This window comes from Eupeodes corollae, chromosome 2, assembly GCF_945859685.1.
Source record: "Eupeodes corollae chromosome 2, idEupCoro1.1, whole genome shotgun sequence".
Taxonomy (NCBI): domain Eukaryota; kingdom Metazoa; phylum Arthropoda; class Insecta; order Diptera; family Syrphidae; genus Eupeodes; species Eupeodes corollae.
Window position 1 is genome coordinate 116,038,242 of NC_079148.1, and position 23,442 is coordinate 116,061,683.

A 23,442-nucleotide genomic window follows, 5' to 3' on the forward strand; every position below is an offset into this window, starting at 1 on the left:
TTCTCTTCTGTCCTTCTGTCTTGTATTATTGTCTTGTGTTGTTATCAGCTAACATAGTTTAGTCTCTCAAGGTGCTGTGTTCTCTACCCTGTACATTTATGTGCTGAGTAGTGTGTAATGTAGCCTACTTGTAACGGTTGTTTTTAGAGGTATGTACGTTTTCAATACTATTTTAACTGGTAGCCATTTTGTCAGCTGTAAAGTGATTTATTTTAAGTTTGTTTTGACATTTCAACATGAATAGACTGACGTCAGGAAACACTTCCGAATTGTTCACCTTTGATTTGAAAATCATGGTTTCGTTCGACATTTTTACCATAAACTAAAAACCGCACTTCTGGTTGAATGAATACGTCAATTAACAAAACAATACAATTTTGAGTGATTGTAACTTTAAGTAACTTTATGTTGAGACACTATTACTTGAACAAAAACTGACTGGGTGGTGTGCTTTATGGGTTGGCGGAATAAATAGGCCGTACTTCTTGAAAACAAAATGCTGGCCAGAACGTTAAGTTCTTGTGATTGCTTTAAAGCCATGATTACTGACTTTTTCATAAATCATCATAAACAACCATGATGTGCAGGAGCTGTGGTTTCAAGAAGATTTCGTCCCACAATTGATTTATTGAAGGAAACGTTTGGTAACCGCATATTTTCAGGTTCAAGCCACTCGGTTATTTTTATGGGGATATGTTAAGCATCTTGCACATGAGCTATGAACTGCGAACTGTGAACTGTGGATGTTCTCATGTTTTGACTTTTCTTTAACATGAACTTTATTTCATTTCGCAGACAGCGATGAATTTTCAATTTATAATTACCCTTTTCAACAAACAAAACAAGAGTGGTATAATTTTGAGGTTAAGTTGAGCGCGAACAATGGTCGCATTCACAAAGCTAGTGGCTCCGTAGTCAAAATTAAACTAGCTTTGTGAATGAAAAGCTAAACTTAAAAGCTAGTCAATCTAGAATTGTCATATTAATGACAAATGCAGCTATATAAAATAAGAAACATTTTTGATTTGATAACTTTAACTTATCTTTTGTGTTTTTAAATTCAATAAAATCAAATTTAAGACACAATTTGAATGAGTTATATTTGTATTTAATTACTGAACGATTTATTTCATTTTGAATTCGTGTGTCCTTACCGAGGAGCTGATTCTGAAACGTCAAAATCATTCTACACTAACTTTGTAGCCGAAATTTTTACACTTCGTCGGAGGGGAAATTTCAACTACTTTTGTAGTTAGATTCAGCCAATCAGAATCCCTTGGCTACGTAGCCACTAGCTTTGTGAATGCGACCAATTTATTCGTTGCAGTGTGGATGGTATGTGGAACGCGAATAGAGTTTTACAGTTCGTAGCAATCACACTGCAATTCGTTAGTACCAAATTGTTTTTACAATATTGTCTTATTTTAAAAACAAAATGCAAATTTTACTATCCTTAAATTAGTGTCAATTGGTTTCTTATAATTTAAATGTTTTTTGTTTGAAATTGACTTTTTGAAATGTGTAAATCACGTTTTTCATCCATTCGTTGTTCGCTCTCATGTGCAAGGCCCTTATGGCTGAAACACAAACACGCTTCAGCTTCGGCTTCGCCTGAAGTTTACGAGTTCAGCCATAGGAATTCAATGCAAGCTATCACAATGGAGTTCGACCTCACGTTTCGTTTCACAATCGTAAGGAAAAGAACGTAATGTAACGTAATGTGACTCCAAACGGAAGCTCTAGTTCAATTATCTGCTTTGTCTGACAGCTCATCAGCTGTAAAAAAATGTCAACAAACAAAATATTTGCTCTTTGGAGGGATGAAATAATCGAAATGTCATTCAAAGCAACCTCGAAACAGGCCTAACGTAACGCAGACGAAGCCGAAGCTGAAGCGTGTATGTGTTTCAGCCATTAATGTCGCTATTCTACGCCGTTAAGCCCAAAACGATTGAACATTTGAAGGATAACATTCGCCGCGCCATTAAATTATAATTCCCGAAGATTAACTTCTCATTTCAAAGTCACCCTTTAGTTTGTATGGATTTTTGTTTAACCTTGTTTTAAACAATTTACTGTGTAACTATATTATATTAATAGCATTAAGTATTACAAAAAGCAATGGATACCAACCATGATTAGACAAAACAATAAGATGCTGTATTAAAAAATGATTAACTTGAATTAAAAAAAAAAACATGTTGATAAACAAAACAATAACCATATTAATTAAAGAAATACAATCTTTATTTTCTGTAATAATTTAAGCATTATTGTATTCTCTTATAATTAATATTAATATGTATTACATTAGTAACAACTTAAATAAATTAATTTTATTTTTAATTTTTAAATATTGTATATTAGCTATAAGCACAAACTACTAACTTAATAAATAAACTTAAAACAAAACAAAAATTAAATAGGTTTAAACTAATATTGGAATTAGTTTAAAAAAAAGTAAAAGGCGTTACAGCTTTGCTGATTTGCAACAACAACAAACAAAATTAGGAGACAACTTCTACAACGGTTACAAACAACCATTTTAATCTTTTTTTCTTTTCTAAAAAGAGGCTATCACAAAAAAAGCAAACCAAAACTAAAAACATAAATAAATAATTTTAAAAATAAATTAATTAAAAAAAACTAAAACATTTAAATCATTAGACAATTAATGATGATTTCAAAAAAAAAACAAAAAAAAAACTTCCCATAGTGCAATTTTATGGAAGAATTATGTGAATCTTGTATTGTGTTGTGTTTATTGTTTGAGTTCTTACTTTTGAGAAACAGCAGTCAAGCTCGTGGCCGACCTTCTCCTTGGTGGAGTTGGTCTGCCAATTGTGCTGTAGTTTCCAGTTGAGATTTTCTGTTCTGCCACCAATGAAGGTGAAGCCTTCCGTTGGTGTGGCATTGTGGCAAAACGTTCACCTGGTGAACGGGTGAATTTTTTACGTCTTGCCGGCGGTGTTGGTTTGGGTAAGTTTTCCTTACGTACAACAGCATAACTAAAAATACAATTAAATGGGAAATACAAAAGTGCATTCAATTTTTAAGTCGCATATTTAAGTTTGTGTGTTTTACCCATCATTTTCCATCATCTCAATTATGTATTTTTCATGTAATTCTTCAGCATTGAGATTTTTATTGTCATTTTCCTCTCGCATTGCAAAGTCCAACGTTAAAGAGTCTGCTCCATGTGAAGTTCGATCATCGTCATCGATACCAAGACGAGATAGAGACTTAGATTTTCGGGTCGTTACAGAGGTGTCGGTGTAGTTTTCAGGAGTTGCTAGAGGTATATTGTATTCGTGCTCAGTACGGTAGACGATCACCTTTGAAACAATACAAATTTAAAAGAAAAAATAAATGTTATGAAGTGGAAGCAGTTAAATTTAAGCTTTGTTCAACTTTTTGGTCCTTAAACAAAAAATTTCTATTTATATTCTTAGAACAGTGTTGTCTTGAACATTAAATCATAAATGCGAACAGTTTACATTTAGCAATTATTTTTGAATCAAAAATGTGACATCTAAGATTTCAATCTAAAAATTTTGTCCAGTCTAATGGAAAACGATTTCACTTAGATTTTCACATTGTGTTTTTTGAGCATGCTTATTTTGACACCTTTTCATTTCGATCACACTTGAATTTAAAGGTGTTTGACGTTTCATAGAAATGATGATGAAATGTCAAATCTGATAGTGAACATGTAAAATTGAATGTAAATACAAAAATCTATTAACCAGGAAGCTGTCAATTTTTCTACAATACAATTGTTTGATCTGTCAAAAAATTCAGATCTGAAAAATTTATTTCCGGTAGATAAAAAAAATCAACAATTTAAAGAAAAATGTTACCTCGCTCACATTTGAATTTAAAATGGTTTCTGATGTTTTAAGAACTTTTTAAAAAGTAATGATAAAATGACAAAACTGATAGTGAACATCGTATGTAAATATACAAATCTATTAAAAAGGAAGCTGTCAATTTTTCTACAGTACAATTGTTTGATCTGTCAAAAAATTCAGATCTGAAAAATTGATTTACGTTTGAAAAAAGATCAAAAATTTGGTCAAAAATAATTGTTTTGACCAATCCGAAATAATTATTCCTTTTTAACCACTGTGTCCAAATTGTAGCGTTTTTCAATTGTTAATCCAGAGTAAGAAATACCAATGAAAGGCTTCTGACTACTAAAACCGTTCCTGAAATTTGTTTCAATGCTTAACTGACATTTTAAAAGTGTGATATTACTTCTGGTTGATTCTTAATTTAAATCTAGAAATGTTTTTTCTCCCATCTAGAAAAAGAAATGTCATTTTGTCTATGTAGTTCAAAAGTTAACTAATGAACAAGTAATCGAAAATAACAAGCAAAGTTTTACAAAAATGCTGTCATTTGACAATCTCAGAAAACATTCTGTATTTGTTTTTAAATTTTAAAAATTTGAGTCATAATTATACATGTGTAATTTTTGAAAGCTTATGTTCGAAAACAGCAAGCAAATCACAAAATAGGTCTGTTCGCGTACTTTCTGCACTAAAATTCGTAAAAAGTGATATTTTAAAGAGTGGGAAAAATTCTCTCACAAAAAAGACAAAACTACAAAAAAGTAAGCGAACAGTAAAACAACAAGTTTTTCCCACAATTTGACTGTCAAAAAAATATAAATTTTGAAACATCATCGTTTCATTTCGTGTTTGGATTTTTTTTTGTAAATGGATAAATTAAGAAAACGTGAACTTTATTTTATTTTATGAAAAATATTGATTAAATTGAAACTTAAAAATTGCAATCTTGTTGCTGTTTTTTGGAAAAGAATTTTAATTTAATAAGTGGCAGAAAAAGCGAGCAATTTATTAAATAATATTTGAAGTTCTATCAAATTTGACATTTTTCACAAATCAGCCCAAAGAAATTTCTTGGGCTAAAATTCGTGGGTAGGGGAAATATTTGACTCTCTCGTGAGCGCTTTATTTTACGAAAAGCTACGAAATTTTTGAGTACGCGAACAGGATTTAGTTAAATTTTGTAATTTTTCGTAAAAATAGACTGTTTTAGGAAGGTATAAGAACGGACCTAATATCTTCGACTGTCAGTTTAAAAATATACTGTCACTTGAATGTCTCAGAAAGCATTCTATTATACATAATTTTTGACAGCTTGTTTAAAAGTTTGTTTATGTGTTCTGTTCTATTCTATTTTAAAAAAATTACTTTAAAATTGAACAAAGCTTTTTTCTAGATTGTTTTGAGCTGGTTAACATTTTGGTTAATAAAATATAAGTCATTATTATTCATCAAGAAAAATCTAATGGGTTATAAAAATTACATTCATTATTTTTGTATATATACGAGTAAATATAAACAGAATTTAGTATTTAAATCACATTAGTAAAAGCTGGAAAATTAGAAAAAAATTGTTTAAATTTAAAAAATAGGAAAGTACTTATAGTTCTGACCTTTTATGTTTGTTTATATTTTTTTTTTGAAAATTTGGTTCTTAAAAACTAAAAAAAAATAAAAATTGGTTGTTTTTTTTATAGTTTTTTGTTGTTTAACAATTTATTTTTCGTATCTTAGGTCTCTGTTTACATACGATTGTAATTAATAAGTTTGTACCAAAAAAATATGTGCTTAAGTTTAACTTAAATTATATTTTTTCGAGAGTTTTCGGATAAAAATTCGATATTCGAAGTATTTTTCTAACAACTATTAAACTATTTCTATTATTTTTTTAATTTTTGGTGTATTCTTAGGATAGTGTATTTCTGATAAAAAAAAACTTTGAAAAAATTCCACAAATTCTGTTTTTTTTTTTTTCAATTTTCCAGTTACATTTTCAGGTTGTTTTTTAATTTAAATAAATAATAAATTTAAAGTAATTTTCGCAGGTATTTTAACCATTTAAAGTAAAATAATGCCTTGAATTTTATTTTTAATTGATGAATAGACCTGACCAAAACGTTGACCAGCTCTACGACCTAGACTACGAAAATTATAACCTACTTCCTCTGGTTTATTGTCTTCCCTCAAATAGCTATTTGACACGGATCTGCCTCCGAATCCATTAACATAAGAATCCTTTTCCAAGGAATCTCTTAACTGCTTGCGACGCCTTCTTGGTGGTTGTGGTGGTTGTTGTGGTGGCATTGGTGATTCATTGCGTTGTTCTTCTTGAATGTTCTCCTTTTCCTCTTCGACGAAATTCTTATTCCGTAGGGAATAGTCATCTTCGTCGTATTGTATTGAAGGTGTTCTTTCGATGGACATGTCCTGACTGTTCTTAAAGCGACCCTTGCGCAACGGACGAGCTGGTGGTGCATGTCGGAAGTAATCGCTACCGGCTTGGGAAAGGGAAATATCATCGCCATAGTCATCAATTTGAGAAGCATTTTCCGAGTCGTAACGATGACGTTGACGTTGTTGTTGACTCAAACGTCTTGGCTTGGGTGGTGGTACATCGTAGCCGTAGTCGATACGGTCAATGCTACTGCCATTAAGGCTAGCTGTTTGTGAGCCAATCAATTCGAGAGGATTGGGTGACTTGTCGTATTCTGTTTCCAAATTTGGATCCAGATACTTCTGTTTGCCCATGCTAAATTCTTGTGAGGCACCCTTCTTCCGCAAGAGGAACTCATCAGAACCGATCTCTTCGAAAACTAAGCGTTTTGAGCTTGCAGTTGATTGAGTATCAGGATGGTATTCTTTCTCGGTGTGATGCTTCAGATGTGATTCGGCTTCGAGCTCGGCTTTGCGGAGGAATTGATTCTTTTCGGCCTCCCTTTGAGTCCAACCAATGTCCCTTCCTTCTTCGGACACCAAATCTGAGTCCTGATGCACCATGGGTCGCCGTTTAAATTCGCGTTCACGGATCTTCGATATTTCATGAATAACCCTATTTTCCTCATCGTAATCTGCGAATTGCTTTTGCTCCACCACACCCAACATAGCGAGCTCGGCTTCTTCCTTTGCATTATCCTCAAGGACTTCCTTCATGCGACGCTCCATTGATGATTCTCGGTCAAATGAGCTATCTTGTTCGCTTTCGAAGCGGCGATACCGTGAGCCTTCGCTATCGTTGTAGCTTACATCAGAGAATTTATCGGCCCATCGTGATCTGACTGGGCCTGGTCCTCTGTCGCCCTGAGGTGTGCTTGAGGACTCTGCTGATGGTTGAGTTTCAGTGCTTTGAATTACACTTGGCTCATCCACAGTGCTCTCCTCAACAACTTGAGGTTTTGGCTTTTTCCTAAATGCTCTTGGATACGTACCAAAGCTAAAGTCGAATCTCTGTTTTTTGGGAGGTGCAGTGGCGGCGGCAGATTCAGGAGTTGTACCTGAAACTGTTGTGTCATCGATCTCAGATGGTTCCTTAAACGATTTACTGCGAGTAAGTTTCAACGAAGAGAACTTATCGGGCAGTTTAAACTTAGACATATCGGGCTTGCTGAATTTTGTGAACTCAGGGCGTTTCATCTCAGGCATTTTCATCTTAGAGAATTCTGGAGCCTTGAAGCGTTTTCGGGTTGCAGCCTTAGGGCTTCCCGATGGCGCTTTCTTTTGACTTCGGAATTTCGTTTTGATCTTGCCTGCTTGATTCTTGAGCCCCGCTTGCATTTTCCGAGTTTTGTCTTGAGCATTAGCCATAAAACCTTTCTTTTTATTCTCAGCTTCCATTGGTATATCGTCTAAGGCACTTGAGTCCATTTGGCTTGTTTGCGTTTCATAATCGTTTTGAGATTCTTGCTGAGATGTTGTGGCAGCTGAATTGAAATAACGATCTTCAAGATCTTTTTGCAATTCTTCGGCTTCTTTAAGCTCATCAGATTTTGACGGTGTTTCATCTGAAGCATCGAGTGCAGATTGTGGCACTTCTGAATGAGATAGTTCTTGTTGATCCGCTTGTGGCACGGCGGACGAAGGCGGTGCTGGAGATAGTTCTTTCTTAAGGGCAGATACTTGAGCTGGGGGTTCGGGAGTTGATTCTTTTTTAATTTCCGTTGAAGGTTCTCCAATAGGTTCGTATTCATGGTCGCTAAAATAAATTAAAATAATACAAAATGTTCGTTAGTTCGAAATTGTTTATAATTATTTCTATTTTTTATAAATATATTGATGTACAAAAAAATGGTATAATAAGGTGGAATATAAAAACAAAAGTACAAATGTGTTTGAAGCAGAGACGATTTATGTAGGGACACTTTCATGATTTAAATATTTTGATATTTAAGCTTTATAAAAATAAAAATTAAATAAATTGAATTTCAAACCTCCTTTTGAAACCAGGTTTAACATTTTGATGCATTGCTTACTTTCAGTTAAAATATAAAAATCTCTTAATCGCCCTACGAAAGATCTACAAAAACACTGACATCCTCAATTGGAAACTACTGAAATACTTTTAAGGAATGGGACTATAGTGTTTTTGAGTTTTCTTATCTAAAGATTCAACATTACGAAATATCTTGAAATAATGTGCCATTTGCAATGGATACATTTCAAAAAACATTTTCTTCAGTTTCCTTTTTTCTTAAATTACTTATACTTTTTCTTAAAATAATATTAAAATGTTTTTCTTATTCCGAATTTTCATAGGTATATTTTTATGTGATCTATAGGGAGAATTATAAAATTTCTTTGAGTCATAAATTAGGTTAGGTACATTTAATAAAAAAATTAAAAAAAAAACCTTATCAGGTAAAAACTACGTACTTTTTTCTATGTTTAAAAGTTAAACAAAAAAAAAATAAAATATCAGTTGCAAATTGAAAAAATATTTAAATTGGTTAATAAACGACACGTAGTATTTCAAAACACCGTTATAGATCTAAAAGGCCATGAAAGCGAGAAAAATACCACAAAACTACTATTGTTTGATTTCTGTGGTGATGGCCTTAGAGGGCACCCTGTGTTTTATAGCTAGAAATTGCTGCCATTAATGGACACATTCACAAATAAAAAATTTAGCCGCATTCATAAAGCTAGTGATTACGAAGTCAAAATTCATCTAGCTTTGGGTAGGTTCAGACAACATAAGTCAACTGAATTCTTTGAACGTACATTTTGACCAAGGCAACTAGTTAATTTTTCAGGTGTTATGTACTTAAAATTCAGAACCTTACCTCACAAACTTCTACTGCAAGTTCATAGTACAAAAACTACTTAAAATATTAGTGTCTACAAAACACTCCTCAAACAAGCTAAGTAAGTCACGATTTGGATTTTGTATTGTAAAGAAATATTACTCATTTGTTTTCCAAATTGACAGAAAGCATTAAATGAATTTGTGAAGAAAATAAATAAATAATAAAGCTCAACATCATCAACTGTCATTTTGACAAAAGTAGACATAACTTGATAGTTAGGGAGATTTTTCTTGACTAACTTTCCAGTCAACTTTCCATTAAAGTTGCCTTTATTGGAAGGTAATTTTTTGGCAGCTGGCCAATCAGATACTAGAAACTGGCCTAACTTTGAAGTCCCTTATGTCGCTAACCTGCCCTTTGTGAATGCAAAATTGCACTGCAAAGGGAGTCAATCCGGAACTGTCATATAAATGACAAATTCAAATACATGTGGAAAATAAGAAACATTTTGTCTTTTGAGAACTTTAAATAATTGTTTTTGTTTTTAAAATAAATAAAACCAAATAAAGTATAAGATAAAATATAAATGATTTATATTTGTATTAAAATACTGAACGATTTATGTCATTTTGAATTCCTGTGTCTATACCTGGCAGGTGACTGTAAAACGTCAAAATTAGTGTGCACTAACTTTGTAGCTGAAAATTTTACATTAACTCGGGGGGTAATTTTCAACTTTTTTTTAGTTGTATTTATCCAATCTGACTGACTACGTAGCCAATAGCTTACTGAACGCGCCCATTGCACTGAAAAGCTAGTTAATCCTGAACTGTCACATTGATGATAATGTTAACATATAAAATAAGAAACATTTGTGTATTGAGAACTTTAATCAGTTGTTTATTCAAATATGTAATGTAATAATATAAAGGATTTATTTTTATATTTAAATACTGAACGATTATTTCAATTCTAAATGTTTGTTTTTACTTTACTGAGCAGCTGATTTTGGAAATTCATAATCAGTGTGCTCTAACTTTGTAGCCAAAATGTTTATAATACGTCGGAGGGGAAATTTGAACTAATTTTGTAGTTGTGTGTAGCCAATTTGAAGGACTTGACTTGACTTGATCAATGATTGCGTCTATTGATTCCGTGTTAAGGGGGGTTCCCGTTCTCAAATATAGCTTCCTGAATAATTGAAGAATTAAAACCATTAACGTTTACATTACTTAAATATGACAGATTTGCTGTCAAACACCATTTCACATTTTAATTTTTACTTATGTGCATACATACCTATTTGGAAAAGAAATTCAATTTTAAACGAAAAAGAAATTGCCTTAACTTATATTTTCTAGGTCTGTACAAAATTTAAATTTATCCTTAGAATATCGTCCATAAAAATAATCCTAACATTGTTTTCTTACAATTCAGCTTTTGGTTTGACTCAAATGCGATCATATTATTAAATTGGTTTGTCAAGCCAAAAAAATATCAAAATATTTCGGTATTTTTCTATAGGGTTTAAAATTGGCACGGGTAGATTTTGGAGCCCCGTTGCGGCCAAATGTTTATTACCGTGGACAACGCCGTTTGTTCCCTGACTGAGCTTCGAATCGGTTGGAAGAGGACCCTAATTTTGGCCAAAAAATCTACTTTAATGACGAGGAGCATTTTTGGATGAATGGCTGTGACCCCAACCCACGTGAGGTTCACCAGGTGATAATGCATCCTCAAAAAGTTACCGTTTGGTGTGGTTCTCAGGCCGGCGGCGTAATTGATCAGTACTTTTTGAAAACAACGTTAGTAAGGCGGTCACCGTCAACAGCGAGCGCTATATAACGATAATAACTAAATTCTTATGACCCAAATTGTGCCATATGGTACCTAGATGACATGAGGTAACAGCAAACGCCAAGACATCTACCCGCTCTTATTAAAAAATCCTATAGTATGTGTTTTCGACTAACGGTTTGATGAAATTCAACCCAATGAAATCGCATTTGTTAAGTTAGGTGTTAAACGTAAATAAGTTTTATTTTATTTGTTTACACTGACAGCTTGTGAATGAATGTTAATCTAAATCATACGTAGTTGAACATACTCATTGAAATAAACGTGGTTAAAAACTGCATTCCATTATTAAAATGGATTTGGACCAGCTAATAATAATTTTATCTTAAAGTGCTCTTAAGAAATAAATATTTTAAGGAAAGCAAAGTATTCAAAACATCGATTGGAATTTAAGAAATAAATCTTAATACAAACTATTTTCAGATTTTCCAAAATTGTTAGATCTGTCAGAAATGCTTCAGATGTCTTAAGGGCCAGTTATAGATATCATTGAAATCGATCCAGGAAAATTTTTAAATCGTTATTTGACCTTCTAACCTTCGATTAGAAATGAAAATTATATACTGATCGATCGGAAATCACGCAACAAATTTTGTGTGAGGAAAAAAAGTGTAATTGCGCATTTGTTTTTCTCTAGAAATGTATTTTTCTGTTTTCCGGACGGAAATTCATTTCCTTGAACAGCTGATACTTTTATGTTCAAAAGTGAAACGAATCGTTCCACTTATTTGTGTTCTAATTTGACACAATTCCAATGACAGATTTCTGTCAGTAAAAGTCTTTCGTGGATTTCAATCAGGACATTTTTTTCAATGACAGAAACTTTTGATGACAGCTATAAACGACCTGTTTAGAAAGTTCCAATGTTTGTTGCAATGATGAAAAACAATGAAAGCTATAAAATTTAAAATTTTGTGTGACAATTGCTGCGTTAAATTTCGTGTTGGATACTCTATTGGACGAGTTAGATGCCTCAATTGAGATAGCTGGCAAAAATAAAAACTGTTCATATAAAAAAGACAAATATTTAGATTTAAAATTTTTAATAATTCACCAGATTTTTACCAAGAAACATACAAATTAAAAAAAAAAATCTCGTTTCTTTTATTACATTCCTGCTGTTTTGGACCACCTGTTCTTTTACACGATAAATACTAACAAAAAGACATCCGGATACCCTATCTGCTTGAGATTTGACGCAGCCAACATTGTCTGAAACATCAGAGCGTTATTGCCCAGGTTCAGCCGAAATAATGGACTTGAAAGTTAGGCACATTTCCAGTATCTGATTGGCCAGCTACCAACAAATTGCCAAAGTTAGTCCAGACAAATTTCCCTAACTATAAAGTCAGTTGTACTTGTGTCAAAATGACGTCTAATCAAAATTTTTCATTTAATAAAAAGCTGAACTTTATTACTCGTTGACTTAATTTTTTTCAGCACAATACCATTTGATGTTTATTGTAAAAGGGTTCATTTTGAAATTAGAAGTTTTGAGTTTATGACACTTGAAAAACTAACTAGTTGCCTTGGTCAAAATATACATACATTCAAGGAATGCAGTTGACTGCATATAAAGTCCTTTGTGTTGTTGTAACCTTTCCATTCTCAGTCGTTTTCAATTAGCGTTCAAAATTGTCAGTTGCCGTTGTTTAAGGCATAAATATTCCATTTTCACATTAAGACGAACGCTGAATGGAAATTAGTTTTGAGTGTGAAACATTTTTTTTTGGAATACAAAAATAACGAACTATCCGTCCCTTGAAAGTCAAACGGATTTTCCATTTTCTTGAAATTTAGTACAGAAAATGTATTTATTATTTTTTTTATAACATTTTCTAGTTGTTTAAAGATCCAAAAAGCATAATGGTTTTTTTTAATGATATTAACTACAGATCTAGCCCTAAATTTTAAATAGATGTTTTACCCCTTTTTCTCCTCAATTTTACTGCTTAAATTTTAAAAAATTTATTTGGAAACAAAATGGTCACAATGATTATTTTTGAAAATAAGACATTGCTCTTTAGCTGCACAATCATTTCGTTTCTTGTATTTCTACATGAAAAAAAGGTACTTAAAATTTTGACTGGTTGATTTATTTTTAGAAGTTCAGGTTTGGTGAACTTTTTTTTGTTTTCTTCTAAAGAAAATAATTGTGAAAAGTTTGTTTCTTGATACAAATATGTGCTCATCCTAGCAGCGCAGCGCCGCCGCGCCACGCCACGCCACGCCACAGCTTGTGGTACCGCACCACACTGTGGCATATCTGAGAGATGCAAACTTAAGTTTATAAATAAAATCATTCATTGACTCTCGAGATGCAATTTACTTTTAGATGATAATGTTTTTGGTTTGTATATTTTTTGTTTTGTTTTAATTGTTTATTGTGCTCAATTTTAATTGTAAACGTTCAATCAATTTACTTACTGTTAAATGGTTTCAGGTTTTTTGTTTAATATGTAAATGTTTCGAATTTTTTTGGTAATTTTTTTTTTGGAAATTTTGGATTTTTGGGGTGAGCAGATGATTCGGCTGGGTTGGGATCTTACCGGGAAAAGTATGTCCTTTCAAGCCATTGTTTTTTATCTAATTGATTGTTGGAAGACGAATCCATGTCTAAATGGGAACCATGCTCACCAAAGTTAAAACTAACTGTTTTTGTCATTGATCGTGTCCCTAAACTGAGACTATCCAATTCAGAAGCCGCTGCACGATCTTGGGATTGAGTACGATCATGGGATTTGCGTTGGAGGAGTTTCGATCGCGCCAGACGTTGCTCTGAAGGAGCTCGGATAAGATTTGTTCGCGATTGTTGTTCCGATTGATTTCTTTGATTTTCATGCTCATCGCGCATAAATTCGGAAATTGTCATTTCTGAATCGAAGTAATCGGGGACCGCGATGGGAACGGAGACTAGTTTCTTGTTACCGACGGTGATAATTTGTGCTGGAGCGGGAGGGATCAGTTCATTTAAATCACTTCGTCGAGAACCACTTATGTCGGCTTGACTAGAAGACATATAACTTCTGCGATCACCTGCCACAAGATGCATCTGACTTGATCGGGAAGTGGATAGAACTATTGGCGCAAAGGGTTCTTGTGTGGATGGGTCTGCAGAAAAGGCAATTGATTCGGAGATGGCATCTTGAATGGGTCTATTTTGGTTATGACCCAATTGATCGGAACTAGCATACATACGAGTCTGACGCAAAGGCGAAGGGGACTTAGGTGGGTGCGCGGAATATTGATCCATTTCGTCAACTTTGAGGGAAAAGGTTTCAGTTACTTTGACCGTGAGTAGAGGTTTATCTGCTGGTTTTTGAATTGACATATTTCCATAATGAGACGGTTCTTCGACCACCGACATTGCCTCCGAACGCTCTACTTTCTCGCGTTTAAAAACACCCATGAATCTGGATGTTGAAGGTGAACCTTCAGGTTTTGGCTGTTTAACTGGGGGTTTTCCCGGATCAATAACTTGAAGCTGCTGTTTTGTTGGCATTTCAAGATTGTTATTTGGAGGGCTATCCACCGATGGCTTAACCGATGGATCGGAAGGTTTTGAATGAAACATTGACATAAAACGCGAAGGTGAACTTTCGGGTTTTGTGTGTTTTCCCGGCGAAAGTGATCTTCCGCGCTCCATGTGCAAAATATGATCTGCAGAGAGCTTACGTTTGTCAAACGATGGCGTTATGACATCCGTTTTCTCTAATTGATCCGGAGTTTTTGAATGAAATAGCGACATAAATTTTCCACGTTTAATATCTTGAACATGATCTGCAGACACTCTACGTTTCTCTTGCAGGGCCTTGGCTGCCGCCGCATCGGTGTTCTTTGAATGGAACATGGACATAAATCTAGAGGAATATGTTGGTTTCCTTTCGAGTGGTGTGTCCAAATCTTTGTTTCGTTCCAAAGAGAAAGAACGTCTAAAATTTAAAACTCGTCCAGCTTTCATTACTCCTGGAGATGGGGAAGATGCTCTTTGAAGGGATTGTGTCCCACCAAGCGGTGCTCTCTGTGGGGAGGATGGACTTGGGTCAGTTTGACGTTTAAATGAAACGCCATGTGGTGATCCTCTTTGCAAAAGTTGCCTTGGTTCCATTTGCTGGATTTCCATCGGTATCGGAGATGAAGCCCTTTGATGAGATTGAGTGGGTTGCATTGTTTCTGTGTGGAAATTTGAGGCAGGAGGTGATGATCTTTGAAGATGTTGCCTTGTGTCTGTGTAATGAGTCCCCATTCGGGAAGGTGATAAACTTCTTCCGGTGGACTCATTAGATTCATATTGTGCATATTGTCTGTCTTCTTTATGTGTGGAAGGTGCTGGCGATGAACCCCTCTGGAAGCCTTGATCCATCCGAGGTGGAGATAAGCCTCTGTCAAAGATCGGAGAGGACTCATATTGCATATATTGCCTCTGCGCCATATCATTCGTCGTTGAAGTAGGTGATGCAGTGGTCTGGAAAATCTGTGAGCTATAGGTTGCCGACTGGTTCGACCCCATCATTGGTGGTTGAGAAGTACCTCTTTGTACTGATGAATCATAAATGTCTAACCCTCTGTACCGGAAATCCTCTGAATTTGTTTGCTGCATTTTTGGAGGCAATCTCTTTTCATGAGTTTCTTCTCTGTTCACAAGTTGCTTTTTATTTGAACTCTCTGGAGACATTCCTCTTTCATATTGATGCTGCCTTTTAAGATTGCTTCCTTGTGGCGGTGGAGATGAATGGCTATTGAACTGCGTGTATGGATCTTTTGATTGTTCTAAGTTGCCAATTTCATGGCCATCAGCCAATATTTCATCCAGCGGCCTAAGGTCAGGCTGAGGCGCAAAATTTCGAATCTCAATTCGTGTTTCATTTTCAACCTTAGGCGAGAGGTCAGGAACATTAAGTTGCAATGGTGGGGACATCCTATCAATTCTTATATTATCTCTTACTTCTACCACAGCTTCTATAACATCAACATCCATTGGCTGATTAACCGGAGGTGCTTCCCCTGGAACTCTATCTTCGTACATGGAAACGTCAATGGGCATATTTTGTGGTAAAACATTTCCCTGTTGTTGATGATGGTCTTGCCGACTTTGGCTGGCTTCGGTTCCTGAGAAATCGTGAGTCTTTCGGTCATAGATATCGACCGTGGGTGGAGATCTTCTTCCAAAACTTGGCGCTGATGGTGGTGCCGAAATACGAGGTGCAATGGCAGGTGTTCTATTTGAAACACCATTAGGCTCGGTGATGGTCCCTGGTGGGTGATCTGCGTACATTGATACATCAATGGGCATATTTTGAGGCATAACGTTTTCTTGTTGTTGCATAGGTCGGTTTTCTTGCGCCCATTGATTGTGCGGGACTCGTTCTGATGAGTGATCTGTTCTTCTATCGTAAATACTATGGCCATGCATGGATGCATCCAGATTTGAAATAACCATGGGTTCTTCGGTTCTCCTAGATGCACCACCTTCTTCATACATCGAAACATCGATTGGTTTATTCTGTGGTATCATATTTCCAGAATGTCCCGACGAACTATGGGCATTTTCTTCTGGCCAGTTTACATGACCCGGTCTTTCTGAGGATACATTTCTTCTGGTAAAATCAGGAGATGATGTATTCTGTGGCATTATATTTCCAGAATGTCCCGACGGGCTATGGACATTTCCTTCTGGCCAATTTACATGACCCGGCCTTTCTGAGGATACATTCCTTCTGGTAAAATCAGGAGATGATGTATTCTCCATTGTTGGCGTTGGAGTTGGTGCAACTAAATTGAATCTTGGAATTTCCATATGCTGACTTGAGGGTTGTCGATCTTCGTACATGGAAAGATCAATAGGCTTATTTTGAGGCATCATGTTTTCTGTGTAGCCCGAAAGATTTTCCTTGTTTTCTCCTGCACTTGTGGTATGATGTGTTGGATGGATTCTCGCCATAGGATCGTTATTTCTGTCAAATCTGCTGAATTCTGGAGAAGAAAACTTTGCCGATGATGGCGAGGAACTTGGCAGGTTTGTAATGTGCCTAGGCAGATCTCTTCTCAAACCTCTCGAAACATGACCAGTTGGTATGTTTAGATCAGCCACAATAAGATCTGCGTGTGACGGTGAGCGGGAAACTCGACGTAACGAAATTCCACTGCGAATGGAAACTGCATCTGGATCCCGCCCCCCAAAACTACCACCTGACATTCCTCCTATTGACATTTGACGACCACGATGACCCGCCATCATACCCCCAGCCATCATACCCCCAGCCATTTCTGGCTCAGTGGCATCTGAAATACTCCTTACAACTAGTCCCCTGCCCCCAAAGCTGGCCGTCGAAATTTTGTCGAATTCCCTAGATCTTCCCATCATATTAAAGCTTCGCGCTGAAATATTATCGAAATGCTGCTGATGCATTTGATGGTGATCGCCATGTTCCATGTCACTCAAAAACCCCTGTTTTGAAGTTGGACGTGATTCTACGGGATTAATGCGGTCGGGGAGCAGTAAATCGCTCTCAAAATACTGACATGCACAACGCACGTCCAACACTGCACCGCTAGCACTCTCATTTCGCGACACAAAGTGCTTCTTTTCAACGGGTAACGCGCCCACCGAGGCCGAACGACGGTTATTCATTTTGACAGTTGAGCTTTATTACTTAAAAATTTGACAAAGAAACACTCACACACTTTCGCCTACATACAACCGAGAAAGAGAGAGAGAGAAATCAAAAACAAAAACAACAACAAAGAGGAATTTTTCCCTGTAATCGGACGACTCTTTTTGCAAAAAGATTCTCACGAACGAACGAACCGACAAACAACGAAAATATCGGAGCCAACATTCAAAAACCGATTTTTTTTTCAAGGGTGGACATGCGATTTATTTTTAAAATAATTTTACTTCCCACCCCCTCCCTCTTCCAAAAAAAAAAATAAAAAACGACGACGACTTTTTTAGTGTTTATTTTTTTTTAATTATTTCACGCTTTGAGTCATTAACTTAAAAAACTGCGTCGTCCGTCGAAACTATCGAACAAATAGTATTACTGTTAGTTTTCTAATTTTATTGAATAATGTAAAAAAACTTAAATTATTTCGTTTCGCTCGCGCCCGTTCCATTTTAAAACATTCATGTCTGCATCGATAGCAGTTTTGTAGAAAACTAAAAATCCGTCCTGACACTCGTTTTCGGGGTGTTCAAATTTAGCAGCAGTCTCTTTTATTTTTTCGAGCATAGATATGTGAATATTGTGTCTAACTTAAAAACACCACCTATCTACATTTTATATGTTTTTACGTTCTGTATAGATAAAATGTATATTAAATATTTTAGAAAAATCTATAAAAACCGTTTTGAAAAACAAAGGGAGAGGAAGAGAAAAAAGGAGGACAGAGCGTTTATGGGAGAGAAAAATAATATTTTGTTTATTTTTAAGTTGAATTTTATGTTTTTTTTTTTTATTATTAGTATTATATATTTATTTGAATATTTAAATATTAAAATCAAGAAAGAACTTTTGTTTTGTGATATTTCACGTAAATTCTAGGTACGTTAATTCTTTGAAGACATTTCTAAAAGAGTGGCATATATTTGAAAGTGTATAGATCTGTAGAAGCATGAAGCTGCTGCTGTTCGAAATTGCAAAGAGGAAACTAGCTATTTTGGGACTGCCTACATTAGTTTCCGAAAATATTTTCAAACGTCTGTTTTTGACCGATTTTGTTCTTTTGAAATGCATTTTATGGGTAGCTTTATGAATTATTGTTAATATCTTTTTGATGTGATCCCAATAAAATTTGCCATTTAAATGGGGACAGATTACGAGTGGACGTTTAGATGCTTACAATTTGTATGGAGATCATGCGAGACGATCACATTTTGTATGGCCTTAATACAATAATCTTCTTTTCGATTGATAAAGAGAAAGAAAGACTTTTGGACGAGAAATGATAAGATTTAGAAGTGATTTACATTTTTCTTACCTTTTTAAGGAATCGGGAATTTCGAAAATGTGGACGGGCTTTTAAAATTTAGCTATAGAAGTATTTAGGAAAAGGCTTAAGATCAATTTGTTATCATAAGTTTGCATCTATTTTAAATCTAAGAATTCATTTTAGGTAGATTCCTTCAAAATACAAATATATACTCCATTTTCCTGTACGGTCCCAGTCGAAAAATGAGACAATTTAATCTCAGGATGTGTTGATCTGAATTTTACTTTTTTCCTTAATTTCCATAAAACTATCTTAATTTTTACCAAAATGAGTAGAAGTTAAAAAAATGAAAAAGCCTAATTTTCAATTCTTCTTACATTTACTTTTAACTGGCTTTTAAAGGTTTTCAAGTATGGTTTTAAATCGTACTTAAACTTATACTTCAAAGTTCATAATGTTCTTAGATAAACTCACCTCAAATTGGACCAACGCTTTGGACCTGTTCCTCTCAATTCTTCCGGCAGTTCGATATCTTCTCGATGAGGCTCAGCTTCGTCTTCGACATGTGAGAATGTAACCTTCTTTTCAGATGGAGCTGGTGATGCTTCTTTCTTCAAAACCGGCTTCAATTCAATATCAGCCCATGGTAGATGTTCTGGTATGCGTTCTTTAGCTCCCTCTGTTGCAACTTGAAGTTTATTATTATTCACAGCTTCTTTCTCAGCAACCGCAGCAGCAGCAGCAGTAGCAGCAACAACAACACCATCAACACTTGCAGCATCACTTTCTTCAGCAACAGGTGATAAATGTGGTTTTCGTTCTTCTTCCGATGAAGCTGAATCAATTGATGACAACGGTGCTAACAACGATTTTGGGTGCTCGACCTCTTCTTCACTACTACCCATACGTTCTAGTGGTAGATCAGTTTTGGTAGCTTCCATGTCGTTGAGCGTTGAATTGTCTTGGTTAGACAGAGATTGCTTAAGGGCTTCCACTGATGCCATTTGAAGAATTGTATTGATTTCTTCACTAACCGATTCACCAGTATCTTCGATATCTTCGTAGACATGTTCCCTGCGAAGACGGGCAGCTTTCTTTGGTGGTCCGGAAAAGACCGGACTTGATTTGAGTTCTTCTTCGAGAATCTCAGAAACAGTTGGCTCTGGTGTTTGTTGTCTTTCTGAGAAGTCATCTTCAACTGTAGTTGGAATATCGATGATCTCATCTGGTACAAGAACCGAAGATTCAGCTGAAGCTTGCTCTTGAAGTTCCAATTGGTCCTTTCGTTTTCGACTTGGCGATTCATCGAGTTCAATAATTTCCAGAACATCATCACTATCTTGCTTCTCTATGAAATGTGGTATTTCACTGTGGACAGCCTTAGGCGATGTCTTTAGCCTTATAATCTTCTGTTCCTCGTCCAAGGGAATCTTCTCATCTTTTTTCAAAGAAATCTTTTTGATATTTTTAAAGTTTTTCTTTTGCCGATCGGCCATGCTCTTTAGTTTCTTCATGATGGGGAAGCACTTAGCTTTGTGATGGTGTTCTTCTTTTCTAAGTCGACTTGGCCTCTCTCGAACGTCTTCTGCGGACTTGTTGTTCGAAGTAAATGATGTACTTGGTACAGTTGAAGTATCGGGCAATGATTTTGAGTCAGGTTCTTTTTTTGGGCTGCGTTTCTTGAGAATACCACGGAGTTTACCTAATTTCGACGCTTTCTTTTCGACTGTTAGAACTGAGTCCGAAACACATGAAATACACTCGCTGCGCTCGTCCTGGTGTTCTTCTTCGTCCTCGTCTGCTTCGTCTTCGGTGTGGGAGTTCTCTTCGGTGTCTGATAGCTCTTGAATATAACGTTCAGTTTCTTTGATTGAAACCTGATCGTCAATGCGCACTTTTTTGAACGACTTCGGAGACTCAGATGTGAATCGTAATTCTTGTGATTTACGAAGAAGAAGCACTATCTCTGGTTCTTCATCCGGTCCAAGAGGTCGTTTGTGTAAATGCGTCCACGGATATCCACCCTGGAAAATAAAATAATACGAAAATTATATTCAATGAAGAACGAGTAATTATACTCAAACTCACCCGTTGTTTTGCTCTTTTTAGGTCTTCCCAACGATAGGTTTCTGGTGGTACCGGTGGCCTGTCAACATGTGTTATCAAATACTGCCTCAAAGATTGATAATACTCCCTCTTAGCTAAGGCGGCAACTTTGTTCGAATCAGTCTCCAATGATACTTGTGGCAGAGAATCTAAAAATTCCTTACGTTGTTCTTCTTCGGCTGCTGTTCTGGGCAAAGGCAGACCATTGATGTCAAATCCTTCCTTCAAACGTTCACCTGTTAGTTTTTCTGCTTCAGATTTTGAAATATTTCCATTTAAGTCAACTTTTGAATTTGAACTAAGATGAGTGGAAAGTTCTGATAGTTTCTGATCAATCTCTTTTGTTAATGAAGCTGAATCTTCAGTCTTGGCATTCTCGATGGCCGATTTGATTGTAACTTCACTTGAAGAGCTTTCACTTGTTGGTTCAACTTCAGTTGTTGGATCAGGAGCAGTGGGTTCTATCTTTGTTTGCGTTGTATCCGTTGATTCTCTGTTGGATCGAGAAGTAGTGGTCTCTTCTCGTGAGCTAGGGACTATCGGTTCTTCAGTTGAATCAAGCTTTTGCTCCGTTTTGTTGTTCAAAGTATTACAAATGTTTTGATCTAAAACGTTAAAGTTCTGGTTGATATCAACTTTTGAGCTTAAATAATCTAAAATTTGATCTTCTTTGTGTCTTAAAGAATGGTTTTCTGTTTCTTTAGACTCACTTAAAACTTCATCAACTGATTCGTCGGAATCCAAGTCAGTCACTATCACTGGTGTTGATTCTCCGGTAGATAGTATCGAATACTCAATCGGCTGATCATCAAATTGTGACTCACTTAAGTGTGCATTTAGAGCTGTGCTATTGAACTCGAATTCATCGGGTAACTCTCCCGAATACTCTTCAAGCTCAGAGCTCTCTGTTTCTAGTGAGTTTTGTGCCAACAAGTGCTCCTTAATTCTAAAACTATCTGTTTCGGTTATATTTTGTGCGACTTCACTATTTGTGTCTTCGTTTGTTTGTTTATTTAATTTGAGTTCGGACGAATTTTGTTCCTTTTGTGATTCTTTTTGTAGAAATACACTCTGTCTTTGTGGTTCTGGGACACTTATCTCGACCGGCTTCAAGACCTTTGGTGATGCCGGTTCAACTTCAATCACAGTTCCTATCGAAGGATCAGTTTCGATTTTTGAAGTTCTATGCAAAGATTCGCCCTCGATTGGCGGAAGTTCCTTTATATCAACACCCCACGTTCCACTATCTTCACTAACTGAATAGTTTTTCAACGTTTCGATTAGATGAGATTCTATATCATAAACGCCGCACTCATCTTGCAACTCATCTTCACTTAATTGACTTTTTCGTTGTGGTGGTTCGTTCCATTTAGATTGGGATCCACTACTTGAATTTCTAATGACTAGAATATCACTTTCTTTATCGTTTTCTTGGGGTTCTTCTTCTTCTTCTGGTTTCTTCTTTTGTGGTGCTTCTAATTCAGAAGTAACTTTTATTGTACTATTAAGACTAACATCTTCTAATTCCTCTTTTGCTACTATATTGTTCGTTGATTCGGTTCCGGTTACGGTTACGATTTCTTCTTTTGTGTCAACGATCCCCCTATTGAGTACTTCGAGAATAGTTGGTTGTTCGTTATCTCCGACTCCAGGCAAAGACACTAAAAAATCAATCAAAAATTCAAATTAGTTTTTATGCACTTATTAATTTTTAAAAAAAGTTTTATAGTTTTTAAGTTTGAGAAAAATATGTACGTCAGGAATAATATTACATAAGAAAACCAAACGACTTGGAAAGCAAGAGTGTTCATATAGGTACGAGTATGAGAGACGACATAAAACAATTTGTTGATCTAGTTAGCCAAAAATGTTTCACAAGTTTTATTTCGCGGATGCTGATTCTTTTTTCATCGTTCTTTATTTTTTTTTTGTTTTTTTTTTTTGGTTCACAAAATGGAAGAATGAATGCGAAAACAGAAAAATTAGAAAGCTCTAGTCTAGAAGACTGCCCCAGATACATATACTATAAAGAAGATACAAATTTACTGAAGAATAAAGAAACACTCAGTGAAATGATTGATGGTTCCTATTTACATCAATTATCACCTGTTAATATTGATGAATTCGATACTTACGATACAACACAATAATTCATCTACACCGTGAGTTTGCTGACTTCTTTATTTTTTGGTATTTTTTTCGTGTGGATTTCGATACAATTTTTCCTAAAACTTTTCTTTTCTTTCTTTTGGAAAAACTTCACAGACCAACCGTGGAATATCGTCTAGACAAACTAAAGTCGATTCTTCCCCATTTTCAAATCGTTATTGAGAAAACCCCATTTCGAAAAGCTTTTCCGTTTTCCAAAGAAGAACAAAAGACAATTGCCGTAATCACATAAAACTGCGCTGATGATGATGAAGCTCGTCACCGCGCCGGCCGTGCCGCTACCACCG

General features: G+C 35.4%; 1 protein-coding gene across 6 annotated transcripts in view; it reads right to left on the reverse strand.

The window, feature by feature from the left end:
* LOC129945464 (titin homolog) overlaps positions 1–23,442 on the reverse strand; it is a 61,496-nt gene that overhangs the window by 5,106 nt on the left and 32,948 nt on the right. For 5 of the 6 annotated variants that reach the window (XM_056055233.1, XM_056055234.1, XM_056055232.1 and 2 more), the window contains 5 exons: positions 20,969–22,647; positions 19,355–20,904; positions 6,012–8,040; positions 3,085–3,335; positions 2,781–3,008 (listed from right to left, as the gene is read on the reverse strand). In XM_056055233.1, coding sequence (XP_055911208.1) covers positions 2,781–3,008; positions 3,085–3,335; positions 6,012–8,040; positions 19,355–20,904; positions 20,969–22,647 — 5,737 coding nt within the window. Of the gene's footprint in view, positions 1–2,780; positions 3,009–3,084; positions 3,336–6,011; positions 8,041–13,497; positions 18,075–19,354; positions 20,905–20,968; positions 22,648–23,442 lie in introns of those variants that run through there. The other variant, XM_056055231.1, reaches the window with a different exon arrangement.